Source organism: Podarcis filfolensis (assembly GCF_964270895.1).
Source record: "Podarcis filfolensis genome assembly, chromosome: 7".
NCBI lineage: Eukaryota > Metazoa > Chordata > Lepidosauria > Squamata > Lacertidae > Podarcis > Podarcis filfolensis.
Genome location: NC_139603.1, coordinates 48,857,961 through 48,871,264, shown reverse-complemented (window position 1 = coordinate 48,871,264; position 13,304 = coordinate 48,857,961). Strand labels below are relative to the sequence as shown.

Genomic DNA, 13,304 nt, shown 5'->3' with positions numbered 1-13,304 from the left:
CTGGTCCTTTACTATCCATTATGTGCAGTTGCTGGTCCTTTATTATCCACTATGTGCAGTTGGATTATTATTATTCCTGACAGATTCCTGCCCCCCCCCCATCCCCAACATATTTCCGCACCATTTTGCACTTTTCCCCCTAGTATTGCTTCTCTAGAAAATTGGTAGCTAATTTCTCTTAAGAGATGGTGGAGTCTTGAATTCACATTTTACTAGTCACTGGTCATTATGGTCTTCTATTTTGGGCAATATAATTGCTGTGCCTCTGACCGTAATCCTATACCCAGTTTCTGAAGAATCAGCCCCATGGAAATCAGTGGTGCTTCCCTCTGAAAGTGAAGGAATGCACTGCACATTTATGTATACAAACACTGTAAAAACAGGAACTGTGAGTATACTAAACTTTAAGGAGAGGGGCTCTGAAATGACCCCTCTGCTCAGGAGAAATGACTCAAGGCTTCTCAAAGAGGTGTGTGTGTGGCAAAGTCACCCCACCCCCAAGAGGGACAGCAGCAATTGGGAAAGGGGGGGAGCACAGGCAGAGATAAAAATGTGTTTAACAATGACCAATAATGCAGAGCTCAAGCAACACATATAGCGTGATAAAAATCCACTTCGCTAATTCAGTCCACAAGTGATAGAATGGAACCTCTTGGTGTAATGTATCTGATGAAGTAGACCACATTTCACAAAGACTTATTAAATTTGTTCGTCTTTAAGATGTCATAAGACTGTTGTTTTCGCTGCAGGAGACTAGCATGACTACCCCTGTGGAAATTAATGAGATAGTAGCAATTAATATTCATTTTGAAATGAAACTGGGTTTTACATCATCCACCTCTATAAATATATGATGGGATGTCGGTATGAGTTGCTAATGCAGTCTGCTATGTATCTTATAGACCTTTTCAATAACAGCCTATGGATATTAACCAAGTCCTCTACATCTATTGATTGAGGTGTTTATAAAATGCTAAATCATTATGTTACCTAACTAACATCAGCATAAATTTATTGGCCTGGCCAGACAATGTTGCTTCATTAAATAAATGTGCATTTTAACTACCACTAGGACCATATTGACATATTTACTGGACTTGAAACACCTATCTTAGATCCAGCATTCTCACTCTTTTTCCATAGCACAATGCATTTGTTTTTGTGACTAAGAAGGCTTTTGGGAGGAGAGTCACAATTCCTTCCACTGCATTAAATTCACTCCTACTATGTAAAGATATTCATTCCCAAGACTGCCAGTAGCCAGGGGATTTACTTATGCAATCAAATGGCTATTTTTTTTTGGGGGGGGGGGGTTACAATCATATTTCCATGAACTACAGTATTCAAAATGTCTGAAAAGTTTCCATCTCTGAGTAAAATGTTGCCTTGAGAGATGGTGAGCGCCATTTGCCAGATCTGATTATACTCATTAGGCATCTAGGGTGGTTGGGAAAATATATTTGCAAAGATGGTGCTTCCCAAGTTTAAACCTGCAAGGGAACAGCTGGTTTTTATGTGATGACTTCCTTTGCCCTGCTGTGCTGCAGATTTTCCTGCTATGACAGGGCTTGTTATGGCCTGTAAATGAGATGCAACTTGCAGCAGGATTCTATTAATATGATATCTGCAGGAGCAGTGGGGAAGTCCTGGGATTTTGAATTTAGAGACCGTTAAGTGTTACAAGGATCTGGAATGAGCCATCCTGTTTTGAATTACAGTCTGAAATTCAACAGTGGTAGGTTTTGAGTTGTTAGCACTGTGCCATTTCCTCAACAGTAGCTGGCTTTGAATTTATTTATTTTTGAAACAAATGCTGCTCTATTTCCCAGCCCTTGAATTCCATCTTCCATGTGACTGGTGTCTAATATTTATTTATTTAAAAGATTTCTCCGCTGCCCTTCATCAGAGGATTCCAAGGAGGTGTACAAAAGTGTCAATTAAGCTATTAACTCAAAGTATACATACTCACTCAGGCTCACTTGCTTACCACCCCCACCTACTGCTGAAAAGCCACCCTCTCCCTTTGCTTTTTGCTTTTTGCCAAAACCACTCTACCCCTTCACTTCATCCAAAGCTACACACACCTCCACACACATTACGGCTCACAAACCCCCTTCCCCTTACATCTCAACAAACCTCCTTGACCACTGAGGGAAGGCCAAGAAAGAATTCAGGCTTCTTCCTTGAAAAATTCAGTAGCAGCAGTGGATGTGTGTGAGAGAGAAAGGGAGAGGTTTTCTCCCCTTCATTCTCTTTCCAGCAGCAGAAACATTCTGACAGTAAGAGTTGTTTGACAGGGAGGTTTTTAAGCAAGAGTTGGATGGCCATCTGCCATGGATGCTTTAGCTGAGATTCCTGCATTGCAGGAGTTTGGACTAGATGACCCTTGGGATCCCTTCCAACTTACGATTCTATGATTCCATGATTCTATGTACTTGATAGTCTTGTGGTTCACAGAGCAGGCAGGTCTTGGCGATGTTAGAAGCAAATCTCAGTCTGGTAATGTTGACTGCTCTTTTCTTTGCGGTACCCAACATTTTCCAATTTTGTTGCTGCTGCTGCTGATTGTATCCATTGCATAAGCTTCCCCCCACCCCACCACTTCCATTATGGATTTATCTGTATAATATGCATTGCCAAATATATCCCTTTCCATTTGGACTGAGTGGTATTTGGCTGCTGAATAGAAATGTTTCACGTTAGATAAATGGTTTTCACAAATTGATATTTTTATTTGTGATACATATCATTTTCAATGCTATTGTTTCAGCCAAACATTATTTCTATCAACCACTCAGGACTTTGAAAAATGAATCTGTCAGTGCTAGCATCAATGTCAACTGATTCCTTACTAAGATGCATAAATATGCAGCAATAATCAATGTGTGCTGCTGTGGCAGCAAACACTCTAACTGGAAAGAAGGTTGCTAATTATGGACATTAACCTTTGGCACTAGTAAAGGTTATAGCTGAGCTGAATCACCAGGGAAGGTTTTCTCTAATGCAGAGTAGAATGCTCCTTGGAGCCTTGAAAGGAACATTCACAAAACCACTAAATTTAGATTCGTTACCCTGTGACACATTGTAACTAACCTTTTTTTGCATAAGGTCCAAACAGCTGAAATGTAATCAAAAGAATAGATTTCCCACCACATACACTTTAGGAAGAAAATCAGGGTGCAAGCCTGCATGTGCTTACTAGCAAATAAGACCCTCTGAATACTATGGGAATTCTTTCTGAGCATGCACAGGATTTCACCATTAACCAGTAAAGTGTTCCTAAGAAAGGAAAGCATTGTGGGTTGCGGGTGGCGCTGTGGTCTAAACCACTGAGCCCAGGGCTTGCCGATCAGAAGGTCAGCAGTTCAAATCCCCACAACGGGGTGAGCTCCTGTTGCTCGGTCCCTGCTCCTGCCCACCTAGCAGTTTGAAAGCATGTCAAAGTGCCAGTAGATAAATAGGTACCGCTCTGGTGGGAAGGCAAATGGCGTTTCCGTGCGCTGCTCTGGTTTCGCCAGAAGCAGCTTAGTCACACTGGCCACATGACCCAGAAAAACTGTCTGTGGACAAACGTTACCAAACCTTTTTAAGAAAGGAAAGCATTGTGGCCTCAAACATGGATCGCTGTGGTTGACTTGCATTTGTTAGTCCAATGCTCTGTTCTCACATTAGCTAAGCAGATAACTATGGGAAGCCCAGAAGCAGAAGCTGGATGCAACAGTACTCTCCCTACTTTCAGTTCCCAGCAATTCCAACAGTGGAGGTAGAGCATAACTTTAGCCTCCATCAATTTGTCTGATTATCTTTTAAAGACAAAGTTGGTTGCCATCACTATCTCTTCTTGGATTCAGATTTCGTCATGCTCATGGGCTCATTGAGTGACCTCTGTGGCAGGTCTCTGTCTCTCACCCTCCCATCTGTAATATCAAACTAATAGTGGCATGCTTCATTTGGTGGTGATATGGATCAATTAAGTAAGGAAATATTCACCCTGAAGAGCCAAGACAGCATGAGCTTTAAATCTAAACAAGAAGTATTTGGTATTAAAACCAGAGTTAATTCATGCTGCATTATTTTTATTTTTAATTGAGCTTAATATTAGGTCTTAATAACATTTTTAGAAAATAGGATTTAGCATTTAAATAGGGTCTTAATATTCTCTTCACAATCCTCATAAATGCTCTAGAATTGACTAACCTTTATAAAGTTTGAGCAAATTACCATGACCAAACAGCCATTACATTTGTGAATGGCCTTGGGGCATTTGGCATGCTTGTAGGTGTCTTGAACCATTGTTTTAGCAACATGGCAAGACTCCATCTGTTTTTGGAAGCTTGGCAGTGATTGGACAACTGTGGGTTGAACTGCAAGGGAGATGAGTGTCAACTATTCCAAAGAAAGTGATCCACTCAAGCAACATTCTTAGTACATCAGTCTGATTGACCACCAGAATAGTTAAATGCACTTTAGTTTCATAAATTGGGCCTTAGGAAATTTGCTCTTTGGTTTAGAAATGAGGTTTTGAGGTGACTTTTCATGGTTCAGCTACCTACAGGATCTTCTTATGTACAATAAAGGTAGAAAGGGATAGCTTTGCTTGTAAACAACATGTCATTTTTCAAGTTCTCAAATGAAAGCATGTAATGAGTTCAGCCAAATGATTTATATCTCCATAATGAAGCCAAAACAATTCTTTCAAAGTACCAACAGAAAATAATATACTTTGTTACATGATAAGTGTTGCTTGAAGGTCCATACACTGAATTCTTAAAATTGTTGAACTTTTTGCAGGATCAGAAAGAATGGGCCAGCAAGTGTACATAAGAAACTGTCTGTGATGCAGAGATTATGGCCGCAATTCATTGTTGTCTTGCAGAACAAATGAAATGCATTACTGTGCTGTCTGTTTTAGATTATACACACATTTGTTTATTTTGGAACATTCAGAATTTTTTCTCCAAGCATTGACAAATGACTGTTTTTAGGAGACACTCCTTTCTCCATGCACTTGCAATTCCTTTGTATCTATCCATTAGCTTTTGAGAATGAGTGTGTACATTAAAATTTCACTTGCTTTTCGCTGGTAGCCAACCTAGGTCTTTGGGTTCATTTCACCAGGACATGTGAACTTAAGTGACAATCTCACCAGGAAATGATGTGTAGACACAACTCTCAGCTGCAGTGCCTTATCAAGTATGTGATTGCTATTTAATCTTTACAGAAAATGGGTGTGAGAGGTTGGCTGTGGAAACAGGGAGTCATCTTTCATTATAAGATGTGGTATGGCCCTAACTTCACGAAGTTCTACTGTACAGCTAGCAAGTCCAGATTGTGAGGCCCTATCTGAATTACTGAACTAATATTTTAGATTCACATATTCGTTATCTTGCACTGCAACGTACCTGAAAGCTTGGTGTTGCCTTTTGTTCTTGTGGCACCTCTATTGTTGTGAAGAAAACCACAGGGCCTGAGCTGTCCAGAAATCCCATGTTCCCCTATGCTGAATAGGAAAGATTCATTTTTTTGATCCCCATAACTGTGTTTGGCTTTAAAATGGGAATTTCTGACTTTGTTAAGGTTTGCCAAGAAGAGGCTGAACTGTCATGAATTGTGCTCTGGGTTTTTGGTAATGAACTTTTCCTGCAGCTTTGCTATATAGCTCTGCTCCTGTCACAGTGGGCAAAACTCTGTGGGTGAGAACATGGTTTTTGTGATTCACATGAAAGGTGGATACTGTAGTGAGTATGCTTTTGTCTCTGACAAAAAAAGTGAAATGTCAGATTCCTCTTGATTTTTGCTCTTTCTCACAAAGAAAATGAATATAAACATGTTCCCCTGACTCACAGCGTATGAATCAATGTCTTACATGTTCTCTCCATAATTGACACCACTCTAGCTTTCCAGTGCCCAGAAATTAGCATAGGAACTTGGGAGCAAAAAGGAAGAGAAGTCTACAATAAGCAACGTTCTATGGTAAAGGTCACTGGTGTTAAAATGGCTCTAAGTAATACAAATTGACTTGATATTAGCAACCAAGGAAATAAAGGTGGTCTAATAAATAAATGTGCTAGGGTAGCCTGGTTTACAAACATCGTTCTAGTGACATGATGAATCAAGGCTAATGCCTCCTTGGTTGTATCCCCAATATAGATCATTCTTAAATAAAATGCAGCAGTTGGTTCTTGGAGCATATATTTAGATATGTCATCCCCATCAAAAATCACAGTAGCTCAGAGCAAGACTATCCCAGTTTCAATTTGATAGCAAGAGTCCATTAATACAGTGTGTCATTCTATTCATTCCTAATAGTTCCCCTGTGAACTACTTGCTCTGCCAGGCTACAATACAGAACATCTTGATTCAGGCGATTGCAGCTTTTGAATGGATTTTTGACAGATGCTCATGAAAGCATTTGTGACCAGAGTCTATCTTTTAAAAGACTGGAATCAGCAGCAGCAGCCTTCCCCATCCAGGTGCCCTCCAGATTCTTTTGAACTGCAACTCCCAACAGCTGGCTGGGGCTGAAGGGCGTTGTAGTCATCAAAACATAGGAATTTGCATTATACTGATTTAGATCCTGGGTCTGCCTAGCTCAGTATTCTCTAAACCATGGGTAGGCAAACTAAGGCCCAGGGGCCGGATCTGGCCCAATCGCCTTCTAAATCCGGCCCGCAGATGGTCCAGGAATCAGCGTGTTTTTACATGAGTAGAATGTGTCCTTTTATTTAAAATGCATCTCTGGGTTATTTGTGGGGCACAGGAATTCGTTCCTTTTTTTCTTTTTTTTCAAAATACAGTCCACCCCCCCCCCACAAGGTCTGAGGAACAGTGTACCGGCCCCCTGCTGAAAAAGTTTGCTGACCCCTGGTAAACTGACCACTAGGGCCTCATCCTAGCCTTACCTGGAAGTGTCAGGGATTAAACCTGGGACCTGTATCTAATGCAGATGCCCTGCCACTGTGATGGCCTCTCGTCAAAACAGCTGGAGGGAAGCAGGTTGAGAACAGCTGTCCAAGAGCCTGTGCACAGCAGACACCCTAATTCCATGTCACAACAGAATGCTTTAAAATCTCATTTGTGTTCATGCATGTGTGTGTGTATACATGCACACCTGCTTTCCCCCCTCCATAAATGAGTTGTTTAATTTGATAAGTTCGAAAAACATGTTGCCAGTAACACATTTGTTACATCTCAACAACAAATTTGCAATATGCCCTCACCTAGAAGCACTCATTATCCTCCTAAAAAGTGAGGATTTGTACCCATACCTCCACATTTCATCTACTGCGCTACATTGGCTCTCCGGGAAACAAGGTTAGGTGATCAGTGTTCTGCAGACCCACCCAGAAATCAAGGTTAAATCCAAACACTTTTATTGCAATATATCACCATAGCAAATAATGGGACCTTTCCTAGATGGCTGCACAATGAAATGCTACTATATAAGCAAAGCACTCCCAAAGTGCCTATAATACCTGAGAAATATGTTGTTTCACTATAAATCCAGCCTGTTGCCTAGAACAAAAGTTTATGTGGATGCACTCTCAGTTCCTCTACAAAGGGCTTTGACTTTTGGATCTGCATTGTTCTCCTAACCAGGCCTGCAGTTTGGGGAAGCCCCTGGACCTGGCTTTGCTCCTGGGTTCTCAGACAGGACTGTAACCAAGTGTTCCCTTCCCTAGCTTAGAATGGTGTGCCCATTTTTCCAGAAGGCAGATCTGGTCATATTAGTTGCCGTGAGATTTGGCTGTTTGAAAAAGGATAAACACAGCAGAAAGGGAGGGGTAGTATTACATGTAAAGAATGTGTACATACCTGCACAGAAATAATTGGATCAGAAAATAGAAGTTCTATTGGAAGCACCTAAGTGAGGATAGGAGAGAGACAAGAAAAAGTAATGATATTGTGGCAGTAGGCTACAGATCTGGAACTGCTGAGAAGTGGAATCAGAGGGTACTGATGTACATTGGTACCTCGGGTAAAGAACTTAATTCATTCTGGAGGTCCGTTCTTAACCTGAAACTGTTCTTAACCTGAGGTACCACTTTAGCTAATGGGGCCTCCCGCTGAAACTGCCGCACGATTTCTGTTCTCATCCTGAAGCAAAGTTCTTAACCCGAGGTACTATTTCTGGGTTAGCGGAACATTTGTACATGGCAAATTTAAATAACATGGATAAAACTCATGATTGTGACATTTAAGAACAGGAGTTGCGGAGTATTCAACCCAGAAAAGCTCTGCCCAAACGTTTTCCTTTCATTAGGTGAATATCTGGAGTTCCCTCACTTCTCTTTTCGAAACTACATATAGGTATGTCAGCTTCTCCGATTTACTTTGGTTTATGCAAATAACTACATTCGTAATTAAATGTATGCTTATCTCCTCCTTGTTACATCAGTTTACAGGATTCAATATGACCCAGGTTTGCATTGATTCATAGCTTTGGTTATACCATCACCCCCAACACACACACACACACACAACCTTATGAAATCAATGTGAGATGACAGAATGTGGGCTTTGGGAGAAGGATGAGTTGGTTGTGGGAGGCAGCATTCTAGGAAGCTGTGCATTACGTAGAGTGATTCTGATCTGACCTTTTTTGCCTTATTCTCAAGTGTCAAATGCAATACAGGGCTGTCAAGCAGTCCTTCCCACAGTTATTAAAGAGGTGGACCATTTCTATCTCTGTCCAAATGTGAGTCCCTCTTGCAATTCTTGTGACAGGCTGTCTCCCTTTCCCCCAGTCTACACAGATACATAGTTAAAAGTTAGTCATGCAGCGACTGCAGTGCTTAACTGTCCACAGAAATGACTTTATCCAAACTTCTGCAGTCTCTTCTTAACATTTTATGAGTTTAGGGGTGAGGGCATAGCAATTATATTTTAGTTATTTATGTTCATGGATAAAAACAGAGTTATTTATTCTCATCCTCACTGGTCTGCAGCTGTGGTAGTAGAAAGTGGGTGTAGGCTGTTTGTGGCGGCAATTTCCTCCGCTTTGAAGGCATGCAGGTATGCTTCAGTGATTTTCAAAGGTGTTCTGGGAAAGATCTATTTCTTAGACTGTTTTCTTTTTTTAATGCTCCTTAGTGGTTCCAGTGTTTAGAAATGACACACAAGCAGTATTCTCTTAATGCTGTGGAAAAGAGCCGTGAGCACAGAGCATAGAGGAAGCTTTTATAGGACTCTATTACAGGAACAGGTTTCAAACCTGCACTGTAAAAGTGAGGTAGAAATGTACTCAAACACACCATTTCCCCAACCACTAATGCAATAGGATAGTGAGTGAGACGGATCAGGTTCAATGGGGAAGGCATTACCAAACCATTCTCAAATGAGAGCCAGATTAGCTTGGTCAACTCTTTTCATCAGATCCCTAAAAGGAAACTGGTTTGCAATAAAACTCTTTGAATCAAATGATGAGTCAGGGAAAATGTGCAGAGGAAACAAAGGCAGACTCTTCAGTTGTAGGTGACATATCTCTCTATACTATATTTTTGCAAGAAAAATTGTCATCATGCTGTAGTTTGCATAGCTGCCAGTAGGAGGCCACTCCAACTGCAGTATGATGACAGAACAACAAGCAGGTGAGCAAGCAAGTGCCATAGGTGGCAGGCAGTGCAGGTGAGCTGATGGGGAAGGAGTGGTGCTCAAAGGAGAGTAGAAAGTGTTTCAGACAGCGGATTGGCAAACCACTCTCTGAGAAACACCCCCCCAATTAAATGTTGCTGGAGCACATTTTAAGGAGGGTGGGAGGCACTTCAGAGATCAGTTTGGCACTCTCTGAAGCATCCCTCACATTAAAAATTGCTGGAGCAGTTTGTGCTCACCCCTCCATTGAACATATTAACAAGCTGTGAGGGATGGGTGCCATATTTGGGGTGAGCTTCACAGGGGAGGGGTAGAAGGCAAGCTAAGTGAGATGGGGTGAGCTGTGGGGGACAGGGTAGTAAGGAGTGCAGGTTTGGTCAGGTGTAAAGGAGGGGTGCTTAGGGGTGTGTGAGTGAGTGGGGTTGGTGAGTGGAGCAAGCAGGGGTGGGAACGCTTAGTTATATATGAAATCTTAAACATGACAGATATTGGTAGCTGGGTAATTATCTTATACAGTGGTACCTTGGTACTCAAACACCTTGGTTCCCAAATGCCAAAAACCCGGAAGTGTTCCTGTTTTCAAATGTTTTCCGGAAACTGAACGTCCAATGCAGTTGTCAGCAATTGTTTCCGGGGCACCTGTACCAATCAGAAGCTACACCTTGGTTTTCGAACATTTCAGAATTCAAACGGACTTCCGGAACGGATTAAGTTTGGTGCTTTTGTTTTTGCTATTCATTTTGCATTTTTGTTTTTGTGGCTTTTTTGGTTAACTTGTTTTTGTGACTGTGTGGAACCCTGTTCAGCTACTGATTGACTGATTGTGTGACTGCGGAAATGGATAAAAGCCCCCCATCCAAACAATGACTATCATCAGTGCAGGTAAGGGAAAAAAATAATTCTTATTTTTATCATCTACAATACTGTCTTATTTATTTTATAATATGGTACATTGATTATTGCTTTCGTTTTATGGATCAATGGTCTTGTTAGATAGTGTAATTCATGTTAAATTGCTGTTTTAGGGGTTGTTTTTAAAAGTCTGGAATGGATTAATCCCTTTTGCATTACTTTCTATGGGAAAGCGTGCCTTGGTTTTGGAACACTTTGGTTTTGGAATGGACTTCTGCAATGGATTAAGTCTGAGAACAAAGGTACCACTGTACAAGGTTTCCTGCTTTATTTCACAATTACCCCAAAGAGATAATTGTGCAATTGAATAGATGGCACCGTTCCTGTAAGAACCATGGAACCTACTTCCAAGGAGGGCTGCCCAAGCACCCATCTCAAATGGGTTGTGCTTTTTCATTTGCCTGAGAAACTCAGTGCTCAGTTTAAGCACCAACAAAATGTGCAAGGTCATTAACAGAGTCCACTTCTGCTGTCTCACCTACCCACTTTCCCTTCCCTCTGAGGGCCCAGCAGCTTACTGGGAGATGGAAGGAAAGGCAATGGAGCTGATATGGATGTTCCTCCTCCCCAGCAAAGCATATGTTCTCAACAAGGAGAGGAGTAGGGCCCTGTCCCCAGAATCCCCTGGGGAAGGAAATGGTGCCATTCACATCAATTTCTGCTTGGGAGAAGGCTCTCTTCTATCTTTTTTTTGTGCCCCATTCAAGGGTGGCAAAATGGGGAGACACTTTTCTTTGAGGGGGTTTTTTGGGGGGGGACGGGACACAAATATAATGAACTTCTTGCTGCCAGTTTCAGCAGCAGCCAGGGAAGAAAAGAGAGATCCTTTTGGTGAACTCCTTTTATTTTCCTGTGTCCATGATGCTACATCTTCCTGTAGGAGACTCTTTCATTGTTGCCTCCACTGCAGGTTAAAGTGAAGAGAAAGCTCTTTGCTGCATCAATTACTGCTGTTATTCTCCCACTAGAACAGGGCTGGGCAACCTGTGGCTCTGCATATGTTGTTGGACTCCAGCTTCTTCTTCCGGACAACATGGTCAATGGTCAGGGATGATGGGAGTTGGAGTACATCAACATAATGAGTGGGAGGGATAGGTTCCCCAACCCTTCCTTAGAGCATTACTATGTAAAGACATAGTGACATTCCAGGGGAGGATAATCAGAAGGGGTTCTCTTGCCGCTACCGCTAAAGGTGGCAAAGTGTAAAAAATAACCAAAATGGTTTGTTACATTCATGCACCCTCCTTTCCCCCTCAAAAGCTACCTCTCCAATTTGGGCAGTCCTTTCTGGACCCAGAAACATTCCACCCATGGACCAAAATTGTGCCTGCATACCTTTCACTCTGATCAAAACGCCACAGTTTATCAAAAAGCAGAAATAAACAAACATTCCTATGTTAGCAAAGCTCGGGAAGAACAGTTCTTCCATCGCTTCTTTGACATTTTTTCTTTCCATTTGTAGAAAAATTCCTCATGAACAGTAGGCATTCTGTACACAGAGAATCCAATAGCTTGAAAAATTTTGTTTGCATTTTCTTAAGGACAGGCTTTCACACACATACCTCACAGGTTTTGAAAGGAAAGAAAACAGCACCCTGGAACCCATTTATTTAAAAGCAATTCACTTAGCTAGAAGTGTGCTTTATTTCAGCTGATGTTATTAAAGATGCTAGTTTTTGAAGAGCTTTTTCTTTGAAAACCTGCACTTGCTTTCTGCTGAGGGAAGTCATAACCCTCCTGTTTATGGCACATCATTCTAGTGCTGCAGAAATAATTGCATTGCCAACAATGCTGAAGGGATCAGGAAGAGGATGACCTTTTTAATGCACCGAATACCCATTTGTAGAACAAGGGCAGGCTGTCAAAGTAGAGCCATTAGAATCTGCTCGTTGCACCAGTGTGCTTCATCCTGTTTTCTAATTCAGAGCGCTCAGAGCTGCATTTTGGAAAGCCCACTTTGAGGCTCCCATGTGCCTGAACTCTCAAAAGTATGAAAACAAAGCAATTATACTATTAGAATGGGGATGGAAATCTCAGATAAGCCCCCTTTCATTTTGTGAAGTTTCTCCATTTCAAAGACATTCAACACTAGCTGTGGATTGAAATCTTGGACATCAGCCATCAAAGGATGAAGTGTATATATGAATTAACCACAAATCTCTATATTATATGTTGCTGCTGCTGCTATTATTATTGTTATTGTGTATTCATCACCTTAATGGCTAGATAGCAACTCACAGCAAAAATATCAAACAGGTACAAAATATTCCATTAACATTAAAACAAACAAGCAAAACTAATTATATATTTTTTAAAAAAACAAGTTCTAAAACCTCATCAACTCCATAGCATCACAGGATCATCTTAAAGCATACAGCCAGCAGATACCCCCAAAAGAATTAACAATGAAAGTACAAAGCATCACAAAGATAACCTCAGTGCAAGAGAGATCTCCTTCAGAAGAGCATTCAGGGGGCTACTGAAAAGTCTCTCTCTCTTGTAGTCACCCTCTACACTTCTGCTAGAGGGGGGAATTAGCTGAAGGGTCTTCAGGTGGGCATCCCATGAGGTTTTGGGGTCCCAATCTCCAAATTATTTTTATTGTAAACATATGCAACCCAGTACAGCTGAGTCAGAACGGGCATGATATGTTCAGCATGGCTGATGCCACTCAAGAGTATGGCTGCTAACTCCTATACCAGCTGCAGTTTCAAGACCACATATAAAAGAAACCCAATGCTTAGTGCACTGCAGTAATCTAACCTTGAAGTCATCAGAGCATAGACAACATCCACATT

The 13,304-nt window shown here is 41.4% G+C and overlaps 1 protein-coding gene across 15 annotated transcripts in view; it reads left to right on the top strand.

Annotated features, from left to right (window-relative positions):
* LOC310766652 (uncharacterized protein) overlaps positions 1-13,304 on the top strand; it is a 139,275-nt gene that overhangs the window by 26,913 nt on the left and 99,058 nt on the right. The window contains exon 1 of one of the 15 annotated variants that reach the window (XM_083623144.1): positions 7,291-10,476. The exons of the other annotated variants lie outside the window; for them this stretch is intronic. Within the exon in view, the coding sequence (XP_083479270.1) occupies positions 10,458-10,476 (19 nt within the window). The 5' untranslated portion in view covers positions 7,291-10,457. Of the gene's footprint in view, positions 1-7,290; positions 10,477-13,304 lie in introns of those variants that run through there. 15 annotated transcript variants of the gene reach the window in all.